The sequence below is a fragment of the Heptranchias perlo genome, chromosome 7 (genome assembly GCF_035084215.1).
Source record: "Heptranchias perlo isolate sHepPer1 chromosome 7, sHepPer1.hap1, whole genome shotgun sequence".
In the NCBI taxonomy this organism is placed as follows: Eukaryota; Metazoa; Chordata; class Chondrichthyes; order Hexanchiformes; family Hexanchidae; genus Heptranchias; species Heptranchias perlo.
Genome location: NC_090331.1, coordinates 3,850,932 through 3,873,291, shown reverse-complemented (window position 1 = coordinate 3,873,291; position 22,360 = coordinate 3,850,932). Strand labels below are relative to the sequence as shown.

The 22,360-nt window shown below is 45.5% G+C and overlaps 1 protein-coding gene across 1 annotated transcript; it reads left to right on the top strand.

Moving 5' to 3' along the window:
* The first annotated feature begins 2,609 nt into the window (after positions 1-2,609).
* Positions 2,610-22,057, top strand: LOC137323461 (C-X-C chemokine receptor type 2-like). Its single transcript, XM_067986953.1, has 2 exons — positions 2,610-2,695; positions 18,410-22,057. Exon 2 carries the CDS (start codon positions 18,412-18,414, stop codon positions 19,489-19,491), a length of 1,080 nt encoding a protein of 359 aa, XP_067843054.1. The 5' UTR covers positions 2,610-2,695; positions 18,410-18,411; the 3' UTR covers positions 19,492-22,057.
* Positions 22,058-22,360: the final 303 nt, after the last annotated feature.

Below are 22,360 nucleotides of genomic sequence, written 5' to 3'. Positions count from 1 at the left end.
GGCATAGAGTACAAAAGCAAAGAGGTTATGATGAACCTTTATAAAACACTGGTTCGGGCACAACTAGAGTATTGTGTCCTGAGGGGATGGTGGGGGCAGATTCAATTGTGGCTTTCAAAAGTGAATTGTATATGTACTTGAAGGAAAAAAATTTGCAGGGCTACGGGGAAAGGGCGGGGGAGTGGGTCGAGCTGGATTACCCTTGTAAAGAGCCGGCACGGACTCAGTGGGCCGAATAGCTCCTCTGTGCTGTAATCATTCTATGATTCTATGCATCACTTCACACTTCTCTGCATTAAATTTCATCTGCCATGTGTCTGCCCATTTCACCAGTCTGTCCTGAAGTCTGTTACTATCCTCCACATTGTTTACTACATTTCTGAGTTTTGTGTCATCTGCAAACTTTGAAATTATGCCCTTTATACCCAAGTTCATGTCATTAATATATATCAAAAAGCGCAGTGGTCCTAATACAGACCCCTGGGGGACACCACTGTATACTTCCCTCCAACCTGATAAACAACCGTTCACCACTACTCTCTGCTTTCTGTCCGTTGACTAAGTTCGTATCCATGTTGCCACTGTCCCTTTAGTTCCATTGGTTTTAATTTTGCTAACACGTCTACTGTGTGGTACTTTATCAAACGCCTTTTGTAGATCCATTTAAACAACATCAACTGCACGACTGTCATCAACCCTCTCCCTTATTTTATTGAAGAACTCAATCAAGTTAGACAGACACAATTTTCCTGGCTGTCATTTATTAACCCATGTTTTTCCAAGTGACAATTAATTTTGCCCCGGACTGTGGTCTCTAAAGGTTTCCCCAACACCGACGTTAGGCTGACTGGCCTGCGGTTACGGGGTTTAACCCTCTCCTCTTTTTTGAACAGGGGTGTAACATTTGCAACCCTCCAATCCTCTGACACCACTCCCATGTCTAAGGAGGATTGGAAGATTGTGGTCAGTGCCTCCGCTATTTCCACCCTTACTTCTCTCAGCAACCTAGGATGCATCCCGTCCAGACCGGGTGACTTTTTGAATGCTGCCAACCTTTTAAGTACCTCCTGGTCCTTTACTGTTACACTGGCAGCAATCTCTTCTTTTGTGAAGACAGATGCAAAGTGCTCATTTAGTACCTCAGCCATGCCCACTGCCTCCACAAGATTTCCTTTTTGGTTCCTAATCGGCCCCACCCTTCCTTTGATTATCCTTTTACTCTTTATATGTTTATAAAAAGACTTCAGTGTTCCCTTTTATGTTACCCGCTAATCTTTTCTCCTCCTCTCTTTGCCCTCCTTATTTCCTTTCTCAGTACTCCTCTGTACTTTCTATATTCAGCTTGATTCTCCACTGTATTATGAATCTGACATTTATCATATGCCTCCCTTTTCTGTTTCATTCTAACCTCAGGATCTGTCATCATCCAGGGAGCGCTAGCTTTTGATGCCATTCCTTTCACCCTCTTAGGAATATTTAGTCTGTACCCAAACTATCTCCTCCTTGAAGGCCTCCCAGTGCTCATTTACTGTTTTACCTACCAATCTTTGTTTCCAATCCACCTGGGCCAGATCCTTCCTCAACTCACTGAAATTAACCCTCTTCCAGTTAAGTATCTTCAACTTTGATTGTTCCTTGTCCCTTTCCATAACTACTCTAAACCTAATGATATTGTGATCACTGTTTCCCAAATGCTCTCCCACTGAAACATGCTCCACCTGCCCCATTTCATTCCCCAGAACCAGATCCTGCACTGCTTCCTTCCTTGTTCAGCTGGAAACATACTGATCAAGAAGGTTCTCCTGTACATATTTCAGGAATTCCTCCCCCTCCTTGCCCGTTACATTGTTTTTTCCTCAGCCTATATGAGGATAATTGAAGTCTCCCATTATCGCTACTCTATTCTTTTTACATCTTTCTGAAATTTGCTTGTAAGATTTGCTCCTCTCTATCCTTCCCACTATTTGGTGGTCTATAGCATGGGAGAGGTGAAGTGAGGGATGTGGGGGTGTGAGAGTGTGACAGTGGAGGAAGGCGTTTTGAAGTTGTGCAAGATAGTTGTTGTGTGTGAGAGGAGCTGTGGGTGCAGGAAGAGGAGTCAGAAGTGCTGTTGACCAGATTTTAGAATTGTGTGTGCAAGCAATTGCTGTGAGGGGAGCTGGACAGTCATAGTGCAAGATGCTGAGTAGAGCTACCCTTAACCAGAAGGGTTACGTTAGAGATTAAGATTGAGAAATAGTAAGAGAAGTCATTTTACACAAAATAATCATTTATATTTGCTTCCAGTTTATGTTAGTACTGCAGGTAAAACATTAGAATTAAAAGACTGCAAATATAGCTGAGAATACAGTACAGTGCATGTCTAGTCAGAGGTCATAAACTGTGTGCTTTCTGGGTGAGGCCACAAATTGTTTACATTTAGAGCATAAGTTATCTGTAACTAACACCAGTCTGTTGGTCTTGGGAACATGGATGTCAGATAGAGATACATGTTTCGAACTCCAGGAACTTCTCGATAATGGGAGGTGAAAACTGGGGTAAAGTTCATCAAGATCATGTGAAATAATAGTAATTAGAAGGATATAAAAAATGTTAGTGTGAGATGGGGAGATGAAGGAGGGAGACATCTGGAAGGTTGAGTTGTAATGTGTGCATCTTCTGCGGCAAAGCATTCTTTGTGATCTCAGTTTTGGCCGTGAGTATGTAACATTTAACTTTTAATAAATTGTAACTGCTTGGCTCTATGTGCAAGAACTCATTAGAGTCATAGAGTCATAGAGTTACACAGCACGGATAGAGGCCCTTCGGCCCATCGTGTCCGCGCCGGCCATCAAGCCCTGTCTACTCTAATCCCATATTCCAGCATTTGGTCCGTAGCCTTGTATGCTATGGCATTTCAAGTGCTCATCCAAATGCTTCTTGAATGTTGTGAGGGTTCCTGCCTCCACAACCCTTTCAGGGTCCAGACTCCAACCACCCTCTGGGTGAAAAAGTTCTTTCTCAAATCCCCTCTAAACCTCCCGCCTTTTACCTTGAATCTATGCCCCCTTGTTATAGAACCCTCAACGAAGGGAAAAAGCTCCTTAGTATCCATCCTATCTGTGCCCCTCATAATTTTGTACACCTCAATCATGTCCCCCCTCAGCCTCCTCTGCTCCAAGGAAAACAAACCCAATCTTCCCAGTCTCTCATCATAGCTGAAGCGCTCCAGCCCTGGTAACATCCTGGTGAATCTCCTCTGCACCCTCTCCAAAGCGATCACATCCTTCCTGTAGTGTGGCGACCAGAACTGCACACAGTACTCCAGCTGTGGCCTAACCAGTGTTTTATACAGCTCCATCATAACCTCCTTGCTCTTATATTCTATGCCTCGGCTAATAAAGGCAAGTATCCCATATGCCTTCTTTACCACCTTATCTACCTGTTCCGCCGCCTTCAGGGATCTGTGAACTTGCACACCAAGATCCCTCTGACCCTCTGTCTTGCCTAGGGTCCTCCCATTCATTGTGTATTCTCTTGCCTTGTTAGTCCCTCCAAAGTGCATCACCTCGCACTTTTCCGGGTTAAATTCCATTTGCCACTGTTCCGCCCATCTGACCAACCCATCTATATCGTCCTGCAGACTGAGGCTATCCTCCTCGCTATTTACCACCCTACCAATTTTTGTATCATCAGCGAACTTACTGATCATACCTTTTACATTCATATCCAAGTCGTTAATGTAGACCACAAACAGCAAGGGACCCAGCACCGATCCCTGTGGTACCCCACTGGCCACAGGCTTCCAGTCACAAAAACAACCTTCGACCATCACCCTCTGCCTTCTGCCACTAAGCCAGTTTTGTATCCAAAGTGCCAAGGCACCCTGGACTCCATGGGCTCGTACCTTCTTGACCAGTCTCCTGTGCGGGACTTTATCGAAGGCCTTACTGAAATCCATGTATACCACATCCACTGCGTTACCCTCATCCACACGCCTAGTCACCCCCTCAAAAAATTCAATCAAATTAGTCAGACATGATCTTCCCTTGACAAAGCCATGTTGACTATCCCTGATTAATCCTTGCTTCTCCAAGTGGAGACTAATTTTGTCCTTCAGAATTTTTTCCAATAATTTTCCTACCACTGATGTTAGGTTCACTGGCCTGTAGTTCCCCGGTTTTTCCCTACTCCCCTTCTTGAATAATGGTACTACATTAGCGGTTCTCCAGTCCTCTGGCACATCACCTGTGGCCAGAGAGGTTCTGAATATATGTGTTAGAGCCCCTGCAATCTCCTCCTTTGCCTCACACAGTAGCCTGGGATACATTTCGTCCGGGCCTGGGGATTTATCCATTTTTAGGCCTGCTAAAACCGCCAATACCTCCTCCCGCTCGATGTTAATATGTTCGAGTATATCACAGTCCCCCTGCCGTATTTCTATGTCTACATCGTCCTTCTCCATAGTGAAAACAGATGCAAAAAAATCATTTAGAACCCCTCCTACATCTGCCGGCTCCACACACAGATTGCCATTTTTGTCCCTAATGGGCCCTATTTTTTCCCTAGTCATCCTCTTACCCTTAATATACTTATAAAACATCTTAGGATTTTCCTTTATTTTGCTCGCCAGTGTTATTTCATGGCCCCTCCTTGATCTCCTAATTTCTTTTTTAAGTATCCCCCTGCACTTTTTGTACTCCTCTAGGGCTTCCTCCGTCTTTAGCCTTTTGTATCTGCCAAAAGCCCTCCTTTTTTTCCTAATCCATTCTCGTATATCCCCTGACATCCAAGGTTCCCTGGAGTTCTTGGAACCACCCTTGACCTTTACGGGAACATGTTGCCATTGTATGGTCTCAATCTCCCTTCTGAAAGACTCCCATTGCTCCGATGCAGATTTTCCTACAAGCAGCTGATCCCAGTCCATTTTGGCCAGATCCTGCCTTATCCTATTAAAATCGGCCTTCCCCCAATTTAGAACCTTTATTTCCGGCCCCTCCCTGTCCTGTTCCATGACCACCTTAAATCTCACCGAATTATGGTCACTGTCACCAAAGTGCTCACCTACTAGCACTTCTTCCACTTGGCCGGCCACATTCCCTAGAATTAGGTCCAGTACCGCCCCCTCTCTTGTAGGACTTTCTACATGCTGGCTCAAAAAGCTCTCCTGGATGCACGTTAAGAATTTTGTACCCTCTAAGCCTTTTACACTCTGAGTATCCCAGTTAATATTGGGGAAGTTGAAATCCCCCACTATTATTACCCTATTATTTGCACAATTTTCTGAGATTTGCCTACATATCTGTTCCTCTATCTCCCCCTGACTGTTTGGGGGCCTATAGTACACTCCCATCAAAGTGCTTGCCCCCTTTTTGTTTTTAAGCTCCACCCATATGGTCTCATTAGAGGAACCTGCTAATATATAATCCCTCCTTATGGCAGTAATTGATTCTTTAATTAATATTGCGACCCCCCCTCCTCTTATACCTCCCCCTCTGTCTCGCCTGAAGATTCTGTACCCCGGAATATTGAGCTGCCAGTCTTGCCCCTCCCTCAACCATGTCTCTGTGACAGCAACAATATCATACTCCCATGTGTTTATCAACACCTTCAGTTCATCCACCTTATTCGCAAGACTCCTTGCATTAAAATAGATGCCATCCAGCCTTGCCCTCACATATTTGCCCTGTCTTCCAAGCTGACTTGTTTTTTTCTCTATATTTGGCTGCACACCACCCCCTATTGTAGCTCCACTCCGTATCCCATCCCCCACATCGATTCTTGACATATAGACAATATAGTATTCAAAAATACATTTAGTTGTTGCTCTAAGAGAATGAAGAGCGTGCTGGTGTCCAGCGTGGGAAATGATGAAAGGGAGAGCATGGTGAGTGTGTTACCTTGCCAGCTCTGGTCAAGTCTTTGAACTTCTTTTGGCACTGTTCTGCAGTCCTGGTAGTGAAGGAGTTAGTAGTCAGTGCCTGGGCCACCATCCTCCAGCCAGTATGACTGACATACCTGGCTGGCTTGGTGGATTGTAAACCCAGGAGTCTTCACTCTCCCCCAGGAGAGCTTGGAGTTCTTCACCAGAGAAGTTCTGCAACTTTCATTTGGCTGTAGCCTTCCCCTGCTGCCCTCTGGGCACACATGGCATTTGACTGATCATAATGCTGCCAAAAAATAATCAAGATATTGGTGAGACATGCACTGAAGTCATTTCAGAGGTAAGCAGTGTTTGTGTCTTACCTGCCCCAGGGTGCTGCTCAAGAGTGCAGCTGAATCACACTTTCAAAAAACTGCACAGAAATTTCCTGGTGGCTCAGCTGCCTACACTCATTTTACACTCGTTTTACACCAATGCGTGTACCAATAGATGTAAATGAGCATACCCAGGAAACTTCAGTGTATCTTCCTTAAAGCTGCAACAGTAGTGTAAATCACATTGACGAAATTCTGGGCCTAAATGTTCTCATCAATTAGAAATGAGGTGGGTCAAGTGGAGCAAGTGTCAGTGGGGGGATATTTAGGGAACAGTGATCATAGTATCATAAGATTTAGATTAGTTATGGAAAAGGACAAGGAGCAATCTAGAGTAAAAATACTTAATTGGAGGAGGGCCAATTTCAGTGGGTTGAGAATCGATCTGTCCCGGGTAAATTGGAATCAAAGATTGGCAGGTAAAACTGTAATTGAACAATGGGCGGCCTTTAAAGAGGAGATGGTTCGGGTACAGTCTAGGCACATTCCCACGAGGGGGAAAGGTAGGGAAACTAAAGCCAGAGCTCCCTGGATGACGAAAGAGATAGAGAGTAAGATAAAGCAGAAAAAGGGAGCATATGACAGATGTCAGGTTGATAATACCAGTGAGAACCAGGCTGAATATAGAAAGTTCAGAGAAGAAGTGAAAAAGGAAGTAAGAGGGGCAAAGAGGGAGTATGAGAATAGATTGGCGGTTAACATAAAAGGGAATCCAAAAGTCTTCCATAGGCATATAAATAGTGAACGGTAAGAGGAGGGGTGGGACCGATTAGGGGCCAAAAAGGAGATCTACGCATGGCAACAGAGGGCATGGCTGAGGCACTAAATGAGTATTTTGCATCTGTCTTTACCAAGGAAGAAGATGCTGCCAGAGTCACAGTGAAAGGGAAGGTAGTTGAGATACTAGATGGGATGAAAATTGATAAAGAGGAGGTACTAGAAAGGCTGGTCATGCTTAAAGTAGATAAGTCACCCAGTCCAGATGGGATGCACCCTAGGTTACTGAGGGAATTAACGGTGGAAATTGCAGAGGTGCTGGCCATAATCTTCAAATGATACCAGCCGGGATGTTGTCGGGGCCCATAGCCTTTGTTATATTCAGTGCACTCAGCTGTTTCTTGATATCACGTGGAGTGAATCAAATTGACTGAAGACTGGCTTCTGTGATGGTGGGAATATCGAGCAGAGGCCGAGATGGATCATCCACTCGGCACTTCTGGCTGAAGATGGTTGCAAACACTTCTTTTGCACTCATGTGCTGGACTCTGCCATCATTGAGGATGGGAATGTTCACGGAACTGCCTCCTCCCGTTAGTTGTTTAATTGTCCACCACCATTCACGACTGGATGTGGCAGGACTACAGAGCTTTGATCTGATCCGTTGGTTGTGGAATCGCTTAGCTCTGTCTATAGCATGTTGCTTCCACTGTTTAGCATGCATGTAGTCCTGAGTTGTAGCTTCGCCAGGTTGGCACCTCATTTTTAGGTACGCCTGGTGCTGCTCCTGGCATGCTCTTCGACACTCCTCATTGAACCAGAATTGATCCCCTGGCTTGTTGGTAATGGTAGAGTGAGGAATATGCCAGGCCATGAGGTTACAGATTGTGCTGGAATACAATTCTGCTGCTGCCGATGGCCCACAGCGCCTCATGGATGCCCAGTTTTGAGCTGCTAGATCTGTTCTGATTCTATCCCATTTATCACGGTGGTAGTGCCACACAACACATTGGATGGTGTCCTCAGTGCGAAGACGGGACTTCATCTCCACAAGGACTGTGCGGTGGTCACTCCTACCAATACTGTCATGGACAGATGCATCTGCAACAGGTAGATTGGTGAGGACGAGGTCAAGTAAGTTTTTCCCTCGTGTTGGTTCGCTCACCACCTGCCGCAGGCCCAGTCTGGCAGCTATTTCCTTCAGGACTCGGCCAGCTCGGTCAGTAGTGGTGCTACCGAGCCACTCTTGGTGATGGACATTGAAGTCTCCCACCCAGAGTACATTCTGTGCCCTTGCTACCCTCAGGGCTTCATCCAAGTGGTGTTCAACATGGAGGAGGGCTGATTCATCAGCTGAGGGAGGGCAGTATGGTGGTAATCAGCAGGAGGTTTCCGTGCCCATGTTTGACCTGATGCCATGAGATTTCATGGGGTCCAGAGTCAATGTTGAGGACTCCCAGGACCACTCCCTCCTGACTGTATATCACTGTACCGCCACCTCTGGTAGGTCTGTCCTGCCGGCTATGTCAGGCTGTTGCTTGACTAGTCTGTGGGACAGCTCTCCCAATTTTGGCACAAGTCCCCAGATGTTAGTGAGGAGGACTTTGCGGGGTCGACTGGGCTTGGTTTGTTTTTGTCGTGTCCGGTGCCCAGAGGTCCGATGCCGGGTGGTGCGTCCGGTTTTTTTCTTATTGTGATTTTCTGTAGCGAGATTTTACAACTGAGTGGCTTGCTAGGCCATTTCAGAGGGCGATTAAGAATCAACCACATTGCTGTGGGTCTGGAGTCACATATAGGCCAGACCAGGTAAGGACGGCAGGTTTCCTTCCCTAAAGGACATTAGTGAACCAGATGGGTTTTTATGACAATCCGGTAGTTTCATGGCCACCATTACTGACACTAATTTTTTTTGTGGAATGTGGAAAATTGCCCAGGTATGTCCTGTCCACAAAAAGCAGGAAAAATCCAATCCAGCCAATTACCGCCCCATCAGTCTACTCTCAATCATCAGCAAAGTGATGGAATGTGTCGTCGACAGTGCTATCAAGCGGCACTTACTCACCAATAACCTGCTCACCGATGCTCAGTTTGGGTTCCGCCAGGACCACTCGGCTCCAGACCTCATTACAGCCTTGGTCCAAACATGGACAAAAAAGCTGAATTCCAGAGGTGAGGTGAGAGTGACTGTCCTTGACATCAAGGCAGCATTTGACCGAGTGTGGCACCAAGGAGCCCTGGTAAAATTGAAGTCAATGGGAATCAGGAGGAAAACTCTCCAGTGGCTGGAGTCATACCTAACAAAAAGGAAGATGGTAGTGGTTGTTGGAGGCCAAGCATCTCAGCCCCAGGATATTGCTGCATGAGTTCCTCAGGGCAGTGTCCTAGGCACAACCATCTTCAGCTGCTTCATCAATGACCTTCCCTCCATCACAAGGTCAGAAATGGGGATGTTCGCTGATGATTGCACAGTGTTCAGTTCCATTCGCAACCCCTCAGATAATGAAGCAGTCCGAGCCTGCATGCAGCAAGACCTGGACAACATCCAGGCTTGGGCTCATAAGTGGCAAGTAACATTCGCGCCAGACAAATGCCAGGCAATGACCATCTCCAACAAGAGAGAGTCTAACAACCTCCCCTTGATATTCAACGGCATTACCATCGCCGAATCCCCCACCATCAACATCCTGGGGGTCACCATTGACCAGAAACTTAACTGGACCAGCCATATAAATACTGTGGCTACGAGAGCAGGTCAGAGGCTGGGTATTCTGCGGCGAGTGATTCACCTCCTGACTCCCAAAAGCCTTTCCACCATCTACAAGGCACAAGTCAGGCATGTGATGGAATACTCTCCACTTGCCTGGATGAGTGCAGCTCCAACAACACTCAAGAAGCTCGACACCATCCAGGACAAAGCAGCCCGCTTGATTGGCACCCCATCCACCACCCTAAACATTCACTCCCTTCACCACCGGCGCACTGTGGCTGCAGTGTGTACCATCCACAGGATGCACTGCAGCAACTCCAAGTCACACACCATCCCGGCTAAGTATATATCGCCGTTCCTTCATCGTCGCTGGGTCAAAATCCTGGAACTCCCTTCCTAACAGCACTGTGGGAGAACCTTCACCACACGGACTGCAGCCAGTCAAGAAGGCGGCTCACCACCACCTTCTCAAGGGCAATTAGCAATGGGCAATAAATGCCGGCCTCGCCAGTGACGTGCACATCCCATGAATGAATAATAAATAAAGATACTGGGGTGATGCCAGAGGACCGGAGAATTGCAAAAGTTAAACCCTTGTTCAAAAAAAGGGCATAAGGATAAACCCAGCAACTACAGGTCAGTCAGTTTAACCTTGATGTTGGGGAAACTTTTAGAATTGATAATCTGGAACAAAATTAATAGTCACTTTTCAAGTGTGAATCAATTAAGGAAAGGCAACACAGATTTGTTGAAGGCAAATCGTGTTTAATTATGTTGATTGAGTTTTTTGATGAGGTAACAGAGAGGGTAGATGAGAGCAATGCAGTTGATGTTGTGTACATGGACTTTCAAAAGGCGTTTGATAAAGTGCTGCTTATAGGCTCGTCAGCAAAATTGAAGCCCGTGGAATTAAAGGGGCAGTGGCAGCATGGATACGAAATTGGCTAAGTGACAGAGAGTCGTGGTGAACGGTTGTTTTGCGGACTGGAGGGAGGTGTACAGTGGTGTTCCCCAGGGGTCGGTGCTGGGACCACTGCTTTTTTGACATATATTAATGACTTGGACTTGGGTGTAAAAGGCACAATTTAAAATTTGCAGATGACACTAAGCTTGGAAGTGTAGTGAACAGTGAGGAGGATAGTGATAGACTTCAAGAGGAGATAGACAGGCTGGTGGAATGGGCAGACACATGCCAGATGAAATTTAACGCAGAGAAGTGTGAAGTGATACAACTTGGCAGGAAGAAGGAGGAGAGGCAAAATAAACTAAATGGTACAATCCTAAACGGGATGCAGGAACAGAGAGACCTGGGGTGTATGTGCACAAATCTTTGGCAGGACAGGTTAAGAAAGTGGTTAAAAAGGAAGATGGGATCCTGGGCTTTATAAATAGTGGCAGTGAGTACAAAAGCAAGGAAGTAATGTTGAACCTTTATGAAACACAACTCGAGTATTGGACTCAATTTTCAAAAGGAACCGGGAAGGGGGTGGGGGATCAAGTTGAGGTCGAGAATCGCATTAGTATGGAGACGAGCCAGGGAGAGGATGTCTGCAGGTAAGTCGATGTTTGCATGGATGGGGGGGACGGGGGACATGAGTGGGCACTGGGGCATGGGTAGGCACGGGGGCATGGTGGGCAAGCAGCATAAGTGGGCAAGGAGCATAGGTTGGCAAGGAGAATGGGTGGAAAAGGGGCACGGTGGGCAAGGGGCATAGGTGGGCAAGGAGCACAGGTGGGCATAGGGGGGCACGGTGGTCACGAGTCATGGGGTCAGTCAAGGTGGCTCAGGATTGGGGGTCATTGTGGGGGTCCACGATCATTGAGGGGGAGGGTCGGGCATCGGAGGATCGGGTTGGGGTCAGATGATTGGGGTTGGGATTGGAGGATCTGGGTCAGAGGGGGAGGATCAAGGGTGGCGGGTCAGGGTCGGGATCCGCGATCGGCCGGGGGGGGGGGGGGGGGGGGGCGGGGGCGGGGGGGAATCGGTGCAGTTAGGCTTGTTGGGCCTGGGGAATGCACTCCTGCTCCTCTGGGCCCACAAGCTGTGCCTTTCTAGGCTCTCACCTGCAGTCTCGGGCCTCCTCGCCTCCGTTCACATGGAATCCCGGCCCCCGGGGTTGAAATCGGGAAGTCCAGAAAAATGGGAGCCCGAAGCCTCCTTGATAGGTTTTAAGGCCCGACCCACCTCCTGGGAGCGGGTTGGCCGCCCGCCTCTCGTCCCAGGGTTGGAGGCGGGTCTGAAATGATGGCAATTTTCAATGCTCCCCTCCCCCAACCCACCCATTTTTTACATTTAAAATCGAGCCCATTGTGTCCAATTCTGGGCACCGCACTTTAGGAAGGATGTGAAGGCCTTAGAGAGGGTGCAGAAGAGATTTACTAGAATGGGTGCAGAGATGAGGGACTTCAGTTATGTTGATAGACTGGAGAAGCTGGGGTTGTTCTCCTCAGAGCAGAGAAGGTTGAGAGGAGATTTGATAGAATTGTTTAAAATCATGACGAGTTTAGATAAAGTACATAAAGAGAAACTGTTCCCATTGGTGGAAGGGTTGAGAACCAGTGGCTACAGATTTAAGGTGATTGGCAAAAGAACCAAAGGCGACACGAGGAAAAACTTTTTTAAGCAGCTAGTAGTTACGATCTGGAATGCGAAGCCTGATAGGGTGGTGGAAGCAGATTCAATCGTGGTTTTCAATAAGGAATTGGATAAATATTTGAAGAGAAAAAATTTGCAAGGCTGCGGGGAAACAGCGGGGGAAATGGGACTAGCTGGGTTACTCTTACAAAGAGCTGGAATGGGCTCGATGGGCCGAATGGCCTCCTTCCGTGCTGTAACGATTCTATGATTCTATAAACAATCTCTTTCATTGACTGATGACTCATTCACTTGCACCCTATACCTTGCAATACTCCAGTTACTGACTCTTTGATTTTGTTCTACCTTTACGGACCATGACCCCAATTCCCTTATGTGTTCCACTGTCTCGATTCCCCCGGTTATTCCATGGCCTTGAGTTTCCCTGCATGTTCCACGGTCTCCAGCACCCCCACCCCACCTTGTCTGTTCAATGGTCCCATCTCATCAGTCCCTCCCAACTGTTGCCCCAGTTAAACCCAGGGTGTGTGAAATTCCCGCCATTCCAAATGTTTCTCCAATTTCCCTGCTTATGAAATGCCAAAGGTTAATGAGCTCCCTAAATTCATTAAAGGTGCAGAACACCACAAAGGTTGAAATTCGGTGGATCGGGTAGTGATTAGCTGCCATTGGCTTGGATTTTAAGTTACTTTCTTTAAAGACAGTTTACTCATCCCCCACAACACCCTCCCTCCCATGAAGAAAGGCAATACTTGGGATAGCACTGAGTACTGGTGCTTGGGCTCCAGCTATTCACAATCTATATCAATGATTTGGATGAGGGGACCAAATGTAACAGTTCCAAGGTTGCTAATGACACAAAACTAGGTGGGAATGTGAGTTGTGAGGAGGATGCAAAGAGGCTTCAAGGGGATATAGACAGGCTAAGTGATGGGCAAGAACATGGCAGATGGAATATAATGTGGAAAAATGTGAAGTTATCCACTTTGGTAGGAAAAACAGAAGTGCAGAGTATTTTTTAAATGGTGAGAGATTGAGAAATGTTGATGTTCAAAGGGACCTGGGTGTCCTTGTACATGAGTCACTGAAAGCAAACATGCAGGATCAGCAAGCAACTAGGAAGGCAAATGGTATGTTGGCCTTTATTACAAGAGGATTTGAGTACAGGAGTAAAGATGTCTTACTGCAATTATACAGGGCCTTGGTGAGACCGCACCTGGAGTATTGTGTACAATTTTGGTCTCCTTCCCTAAGAAAGGATATACTTGCCATAAAGGGAGTGCAACGAAGGTTCACCAGACTGATTCCTGGGATGGCAGGATTGTCGTATGAAAAGAGATTGAGTACACAAGGCCTGTAATCTCTAGAGTTTAGAAGAATGAGAGGTGATCTCATTGAAACATACAAGATTCTTACAGGGTCGATGCAGGGAGGATGTTTCCCCTGGCTGGGGAGTCTAGTGCCAGGGGTTACTGTCTCAGAATATGTGTTAGGCCATTTAGGTCTGAGATGAGGAGAAATTTCTTCACTCAGAGGGTGGTGAATCTTTGGAATTCTCTACCCCAGAGTGTTGTGGAGACTCAGTCATTGAGTACATTCAAAACAGAGATCAATAGATTTCTAGATATTAAAGGCATTAAGGGATGTGGGGATAGTGGAAGAAAATGGCGTTGGGGTAGAAGATCAGTCATGATCTGATTGGATGGCGGAGCAGGCTCGAGGGGCCGGATGGCCTACTCCTGCTCCTATTTCTTATGTTCTTATACAGACCAGGTGGTGGCAGGTCTGAATCTCAGTCTGTGCAGCTGGGGCAGCAGTTGCAAGTCTACAATTGACCTAAGTGGACTTAGATTAGTCGGAGAAATAATGTGCCAGGATTCCACTCCTGATCACTATCCAGTGGGGAGTAAGTGTGTGTGGTCATTGGGTGACAATAGGCCTGTTATGCCTTCCACAGTCAAATAGGCTGCCAATAATCATTGCTCTGGGTCAAACTTGAAGAATTGTGACTGGAAGATGAGGCACCGGATTGCAGTTGAAACCATCAGAACCATAACTGAGCAAGAGAGGCAGAAGGAGGGGATTGGGAAATCCTCGCTGTCACTGGGTATAGACGTAGTTATCACAAAAACTGTCTGCTTCAGACAAAACCCACGATAAATATTCCCTCGGTTTTCAATGCAGATGCAGTACAGATCTGACATTACGTTGATCCATAGAAGTTTGAAGCATAGAAGGAGCCAAATTGTCTGTGCTCACTCTTTGCTAGAGCAATCCAAAATTAGTTCCACTGACCCGATTCCTCCATAGCCCTGCGTCTTTCTTTGCTTCAAATATTTTATGCAGTTTTCCTTTAAAAGATGCAATGGTTTCTCCCTCAATCACTTCCTGTGGCAAAACATTCCACGTTCCAACAAAGACATTTCTTCTAACCTTTCTCCTCACTCTCTTTGTGATCATTTTAAATTGATGGCCCCTCATCACTGACTTCCCCAAGTGAGGAAGCAGTCTTTCCCTATTCACTCCATCAACACCCTTCATAATTTTATAAACCTTTATGAAATCTCCTCAACCTTCTCTGCTCCTGTGGAAATAGTCCCAGTATCTCAAGTCTCTCCTCATAACTGTCATCTTCCTATGCTTGGCATCTCCTGGTGAATCGACACTGTATGCTTTCTATGTCTTTGATGTTTTTGTATATCAGGTCACACAAAACTACGCACTGTACTCTAACCATGGCCTTGAACAAATTGATTATCACTTTACACTCGTACTTTAAGACCTAAAATGCTACTGGCCTTTTTCCATGGCTTTATCTGCCTGCACTCACTCTTTCAGGGAATGATGTATTTGAACCTGAGCTCTGTTCATCCAGACTCGTCAGTGTTTTTTCATTGAGTGTACACTCCCATTCCTTGCTTCCCGTCCCAATATGTATTCCCTCACACTTCTTTGCATTAAGCTCCATCTGCCATGTATTCACCCATTCTGGCACTCGTCTGTGACCCAGCATTCCCTCGGAGCTGCTCCCGCTCTGCCACCGTAACTTTGTCAGAATTGCAGAGGAAACGCCATTGACGTTTGTAACAGGGTTTCCATCGCACGTCCGGTGAAGTTACGATGGTGGATTGGGAGCAGTTCTGAAGAAATTCCAGGCCTATGCAGAAACATGCAACGTTTGTGGAAGCCAGCGTTGGTGGTTCAGGGGTAGGAGACCCGGGTTCGATTCCCGGCCAATGCATGAACATTTGGGTAGCAAATGTTGTCACTTTGTTTAAGAAGGGCGGCAGGGAAAAGCCTGGGAACTACAGACCGGTGAGCCTGACATCTGTAGTGGGTAAGTTGTTGGAGGGTATTCTGAGAGACAGGATCTACAGGCATTTGGAGAGGCAGGGACTGATAAGGAACAATCAGCATGGTTTTGTGAGAGGAAAATCATGTCTCACGAATTTGATTGTGTTTTTTGAAGGGGTAACCAAGATAGATAGATGAGGGCTGTGCAGTAGACGTGGTCTACATGGACTTTAGCAAAGCCTTTGACAAGGTACCGCATGGTAGGTTGTTACATAAGGTTAAATCTCACGGGATCCAAGGTGAGGTAGCCAATTGGATACAAAATTGGCTTGACGACAGAAGACAGAGGGTGGTTGTCGAGGGTTGTGTTTCAAACTGGAGGCCTGTGACCAGCGGTGTGCCTCAGGGATCGGTGCTGGGTCCGCTGTTATTTGTTATTTATATTAATGATTTGGATGAGAATTTAGGAGGCATGATTAGTAAGTTTGCAGATGACACCAAGATTGGTGGCATTGTGGACAGTGAAGAAGGTTATCTAGGTTTGCAACAGGATCTTGATAAATTGGGCCAGTGGGCCGATGAATGGCAGATGGAGTTTAATTTAGATAAATGTGAGGTGATGCATTTTGGTAGATCGAATCGGGCCAGGACCTACTCCGTTAATGGTAGGGTGTTGGGGAGAGTTATAGAACAAAGAGATCTAGGATTACAGGTTCATAGCTCCTTGAAAGTGGAGTCACAGGTGGATAGGGTGGTGAAGAAGGCATTCGGCATGCTTGGTTTCATTGGTCAGAACATTGAATACAGGAGTTGGGATGTCTTGTTGAAGTTGTACAGGACATTGGTAAGGCCACACTTGGAATACTGTGTACAGTTCTGGTCACCCTATTATAGAAAGGATATTATTAAACTAGAAAGAGTGCAGAAAAGATTTACTAGGATGCTACCGGGACTTGATGGTTTGACTTATAGGGAGAGGTTAGATAGACTGGGACTTTCTTCCCTGGAAAGTAGGAGGTTAAGGAGTGATCTTATAGAAGTCTATAAAATAATGAGGGGCGTAGATAAGGTAGATCGTCAAAATCTTTTCCCAAAGGTAGGGGAGTCTATAACGAGGGGACATAGATTTAAGGTGAGAGGGGAGAGATACAAAAGGGTCCAGAGGGGCAATTTTTTCACTCAAAGGGTGGTGAGTGTCTGGAACGAGCTGCCAGAGGCAGTAGTAGAGGCGGGTACAATTTTGTCTTTTAAAAAGCATTTGGACAGTTGCATGGGTAAGATGGGTATAGAGGGATATGGGCCAAGTGCAGGCTTTTGGGACTAGCTTAGTGGTATAAACTGGGCGACATGGACATGTTGGGCCGAAGGGCCTGTTTCCATGTTGTAACTTCTATGACTCTATGTCTCCTGAAGTCCTTTAATTCCTTTCTTGGATTTGCCAAAACCCTACTTTGTGTTGTCAGCAGACGTTGATATCGTGCTCCCTATATTCAAGTCCAAATCATCTATATAAACCGAGAAGAAAAGTACAGCCAGCACTGACCGCTGGGATACACCACTTTCAATCTTTTTCCAATCCTAGAAACACATATTTACCCTAACCTTTGTATTCTGTCCATCAACCAACTTTCCATCCTTGGTGCTACATTTCCTTATATTTTATATGTCTGAATTTTGCAATAAGACTCCTCTAAATTTCTATACACTGAATTTCCTTTTCTATCCAATCAGTCACTCCTTCAAAAACCTCTATTGTCGTACAGGACTTGCCTTTAACAAGCCCATGTTGTTTATCCTTGATCAACTCATTCCTTTCTAAATGCTCACCAACTGTATTTTGAATTATGGATTCAAAGAGTTTGCCATCAGACTAACTTGTTCTATATAATCTTAGAATAAGGGGCTGCTCTTTGAAAACTGAGATGAGGAGAAACTTCTTCACTCAGAGGGTAGTAGGTCTGTGGAATTTGCTGCCCCAGGAAGCTGTGGAAGCTACATCATTAAATAAATTTAAAACAGAAATAGACAGTTTCCTGGAAGTAAAGGGAATTCGGGGTTACGGGGAGCGGGCAGGAAATTGGACATGAATTGAGATTTGAGGTTAGGATCAGATCAGCCATGATCTTATTGAATGGCGGAGCAGGCTTGAGGGGCCGATTGGCCTACTCCTGCTCCTATTTCTTATGTTCTTATATTTCCCCAGTTTACCTCTTCTCTCTGTTATTGAAGAGAGGTGTTACATTGGCTACTGTCCACCTCCACAGCACAAATTGTATTTTTAAGGAGGGATTAAAAAATTGCAATCAGAGCTTGTGCTATCTCCTCTTTGCCTAGGATGCAAGCCATCAGTCCCCGATGATATATCCCCTGTACTTTTTTTCCGAACCAATTCATTTATTGCTTGATCAAAAGCAAAATACTGTGAATGCTGGAAATCTGAAATAAAAACAGAAAATGCTGGAAATACTCAGCAGGTGAGGCAGCATCTGTGGAGAGAGAAACAGGGTTAATGTTTCAGGTCGATGACCCTTCCTCAGGACTGGAAGGAGTTGAAGATTAAACAGTTTTTAAGCAAGTACAGAGCCAGGAGAAGGAGGTGGGGGGTGGGGGGAGGGGGGCAGGGGAGAGGAAGGAAGGGAAGAGGAGGAAGGAACAAAAGGGAAGGTCTCTGATAGGATGGAGGGCAGGAGTAATTAAATAATAAAAGGGATGATGGTGCAATGAGTTGAAACTTTAACTCTGTTTCTTTCTGCACAGATGCTGCCTGACTTGCTGAGTATTTCCAGCATCTTCTGTTTTTATTTCATTTATAGCTTGGCTTTATTCTCATTTCCTGATCTATTTTTTGTATCTTTCAGAAATGGCTATCCAGAACCTCAACTTCGATTCTGTTGACTTTGAAGATCTGTTAGAAAATTACACCGATGAGGACTATCCTTTGTTTGATTTCAACACGATTCCCTGTACCCTTGTGATTAATGGCAATTGGATCAACACTGCACTGGCTGCTGTCTATAGCCTGGTGTGTTTCCTCGCTGTGACAGGGAACATGATCGTAATGATTGTCATACTTTACAATCGATGCACAATCTCGTCCACAGACATCTACCTGCTTCATCTGGCAGTAGCCGATCTCCTCTTTGCCGTGACCTTGCCCTTTTGGGCAGTGGATGCCATATCTGGGTGGGTGTTTGGTGATGTCATGTGCAAGATTATCAGCATGTTACAGGAAGTTAACTTTTACAGTGGGATTCTGTTGCTGACTTGTATCAGTATCGACCGCTATCTGGCCATTGTCTACTCTGCTCAGGCTCACATGCACAAGAGACCATTTCTAATCAAGCTGGTCTGTGCTGCTGTCTGGGTGCTGGCCATTGTTCTATCTTTACCTAGTCTGTACAATGGCGAATATACCCCAGCTGGTTATAACAGAACGATGTGTTATGAGATATTAGTCAGTGAATCGGCTGAAACATGGAGAGTAATCACCAGGTTTTTGCGACACTTTATTGGGTTCCTCATCCCTCTGGTTGTCATGATCTTCTGCTACAGCGTGACAATCCAGAAACTGTGTCAAACGAAGGGATTCCAGAAACAGAAAGCCATGAAGGTCATCATAGCAGTAGTGCTGGCTTTTCTCATTTGTTGGCTGCCGTACAATATTACTGTGTTCATCGACACGCTGATGAGGATGCAGTATATTGACGAGACTTGTGACATGCGCACTCATAACGACAGGGCTCTGACTGCAACCCAAAGTTTGGGATTCCTGCACAGCTGCATTAACCCAATCTTATACGCATTCATCGGGGTGAAATTCAGGAGGAACCTGGTCAAACTCTTGGCTATGAAAGGAATCATTCAACAAAGTGCAGAGTCACAGTACGGGAGATCTGTATCCTCCTCCTCTGAATCTGGACTTACTTCAACCACAATATAGCTTGCTTGTGATAGAGATAGTTCAACCAATCAGTAAGATGCCAGATTAAAAAAAATTAAAAATGGAAGGACTGAGCTAATTAAGAAGTCAATCGTTGAGTAACAGTGCTGTGTGGGTTTCAGGTGTCGACACAGCACTGTTATCCAAAGCACGATGGTCAAAAATAAGGCTTGAGTTTTTTCAGTATGGAGGCTCTGCACCCAGTGATTCGCCTGTCTCCATTAGATTATCCGCTCCATAATGTTCTGATTGCTGACGCTCTACGCACAGACTCTGCTGCTTCCAATTGATACGTATATTATTCAGTCATAGAATATCCACAAGGATCATTTGCTTCACAATTTCTAACCTGGATCATAGAATCATTCAGTACAGAAGGAGGCCATTCGGCCCATCGTGCTTGTGCCGGCTCTTTGAAAGAGCTATCCAATTAGTCCCACTCCCCTGCTCTTTCGTCATAGCCTTGCAGAATTTTCCCCTTCAAGTATTTATCCAATTTCCTTTTGAAAGTTACTATTGAATCTGCTTCCACCGCCCTTTCAGGTCGTCCATTCCAGATCAGAACAACTCGCAGCATAAAAAAATTTCTCTTCATCTCCCCTCTGGTTCTTTTGCCGATCACCTTAAATCTGTGTCCTCTGGTTACCGACCCTCCTGCCACTGGAAACAGTTTCTCCTTATTTACTTTATCAAAAACCCTCATGATTTTGAACATCTCTATTAAATCCACTTAACCTTCTCTGTTCTAAGGAGAACAATCCCAGCTTCTCCAGTCTCTCCACATAACTGAAGTCCCTCATCCCTGGTACCATTCCAGTAAATCTCCTCTGCACCCTCTCCAACACCTTGACATCCTTCCTAAAGTGTGGTGCCCAGAATTGGACACAATTCTGTAATGTGTGATGTAATAGAATTGAATTAGACACAACTATGGAACTGTGGGCCATTTCTTCATTCACACCACTCTCAGAACTGACCTTGCTCCACCTTTATTTTGCTGCAGACAGGTTGCCCGTGTGCTCCAGTTCTCCAGGGTGGTCTCATTTATTCAGACTGAAACCCTCCAGCAACAGTGTTCTTACAATGAGCTCCTCCTCTGCATGGCTTTTCTCTTGAGAGGAACTTGACCCAGTTTTACTGGAAAGCACTCAAACAGGGCCATCTCTGAATTTATTATTTTACCATCAAAACCTTTCAACAGGCCAATGTCCTTCAGTCTATGTTACTCACTCCTCACAAATAGCATTCACCATCAGGTCTCAGCATTTCTTACCTTGGAGTCAATCTGAATTACAACATGTATTTTATCTAAATAAGACTGTACATTGCTCTGGCCGTCATGACAGGCCAACCGAATATATTAGTTTCTCATGGTTGGAGTGTAGCTCTGCAATGCATTGTGGGTGTTGTCGTCTATTTACAGGTTTAGAATCTGTCACTGTAGAACATTGTACTATTTGCTGACATGATTACCATGCCAGTTTGAAACTGTTAAACTTACCAGTCTTATTTAAAATGTATTTCTATTAACAGCATATTACTATTGTATAAAAACAATGATTAAATGTTTGCTTTGTCTTATTTCTGCTTACAATTAGCAATCATGCAGCTACCCCAATAACTCGGACAGTAAATACACCACCTACTGTGTACTGAACTACTTAAACAGGAAGCTTTAGCCTCTGAACTTAACTGGTCTAGGTGATTTTAGCCAGGGTGACAGTTACAATTCAAGTTTGTACCCTACTCTCTTATTCATGTTTACAATGAATTGCAGTTTCCATAAGCAGCCCAGCTTATGAAGCAGGAGCAGTGGGGGTCAATTTTGACTCCCTTCACCTGGTGTTAACAGAGGGATGGGGTAACAGCCTCAATTGGGGTCAGTAGCTTTACTGTCCTGTTGACATCAGCGATGTGGCTGGTGCCATTTTGAAAGGGGCCTACTGCCGGGTGTCCAAAACGCCTGCCTGATTCAGGTGATTGGCCCCTTTTAATATGGAAACTGGGTATTACATATGACATAAATAGGATGCCGATTGCCATTTTAGGTATGAGCTGGTTGGAGCCTGCTCTGCCACAGTGACATCAAAGTCTCAGTGTCCATCGGTGGGAAGAACAGTAGCCAGACATCGTGCTCTGTGACCTTCATCCAGTGAACCCTGCTGGACAGTGCACAGATGGATGGCAGACGAGAATAACTTTGGACTTAGCTGTGACGTGTCCAAGTCCATGATTGCCACAGTCGAATGTTTGTCAACACTCACATATTCAGAGTGGCCGTTGGAGGACGGTGCGACTTTTCCCCAGGGTGAAATAACCCCTTTAGGAAAGGAGGGGAGTAAAGGAAGTATGTTAAAAAAACAATCACCAATCAGAGTCAGTTCCAGCTACAAATGGACAACAAACACAGTGTAGGTGAGGAAGACTCAGTTTTGAACAAATACCAGTAGCTCTTCATAATCTGCTGATATGTTTATAAAATGTACCAGCTGTGGGTACTCTTGTGTTACATATTTGTACCTAATAGACTGTCCTTTTCAATAAAGTAAATATTATTAAAATGGTATTTTCTTGGCTACAGTCCTGAATCTTGCTCTGGGGCTGCTGCGATAAGCCATAGGTTGGAGAATAATAAAGGATTTTTTGGGTCTGGATCCAGATGGTTAAATACAACAACAACAACAACAACAACAACAACAACAACAACAACAACTTGCACTTACATCGTGCCTTTAATCATAGAATCATAGAAAGGTTACAGCACAGAAGGAGGCCATTTCGGCCAGTCAAGTCCATGCCGGCTCTCTGCAAGAGCAATCCAGCTAGTCCTACTGCCCCGCCCTATCCCCGTAGCCCTGCAAATTTTTTC

What these genes read in the sequence shown, in the direction of transcription:
- LOC137323461 (XM_067986953.1), top strand. Translation starts at nt 18,412, where the DNA reads ATGGCTATCCAGAACCTCAACTTCGATTCTGTTGACTTTGAAGATCTG.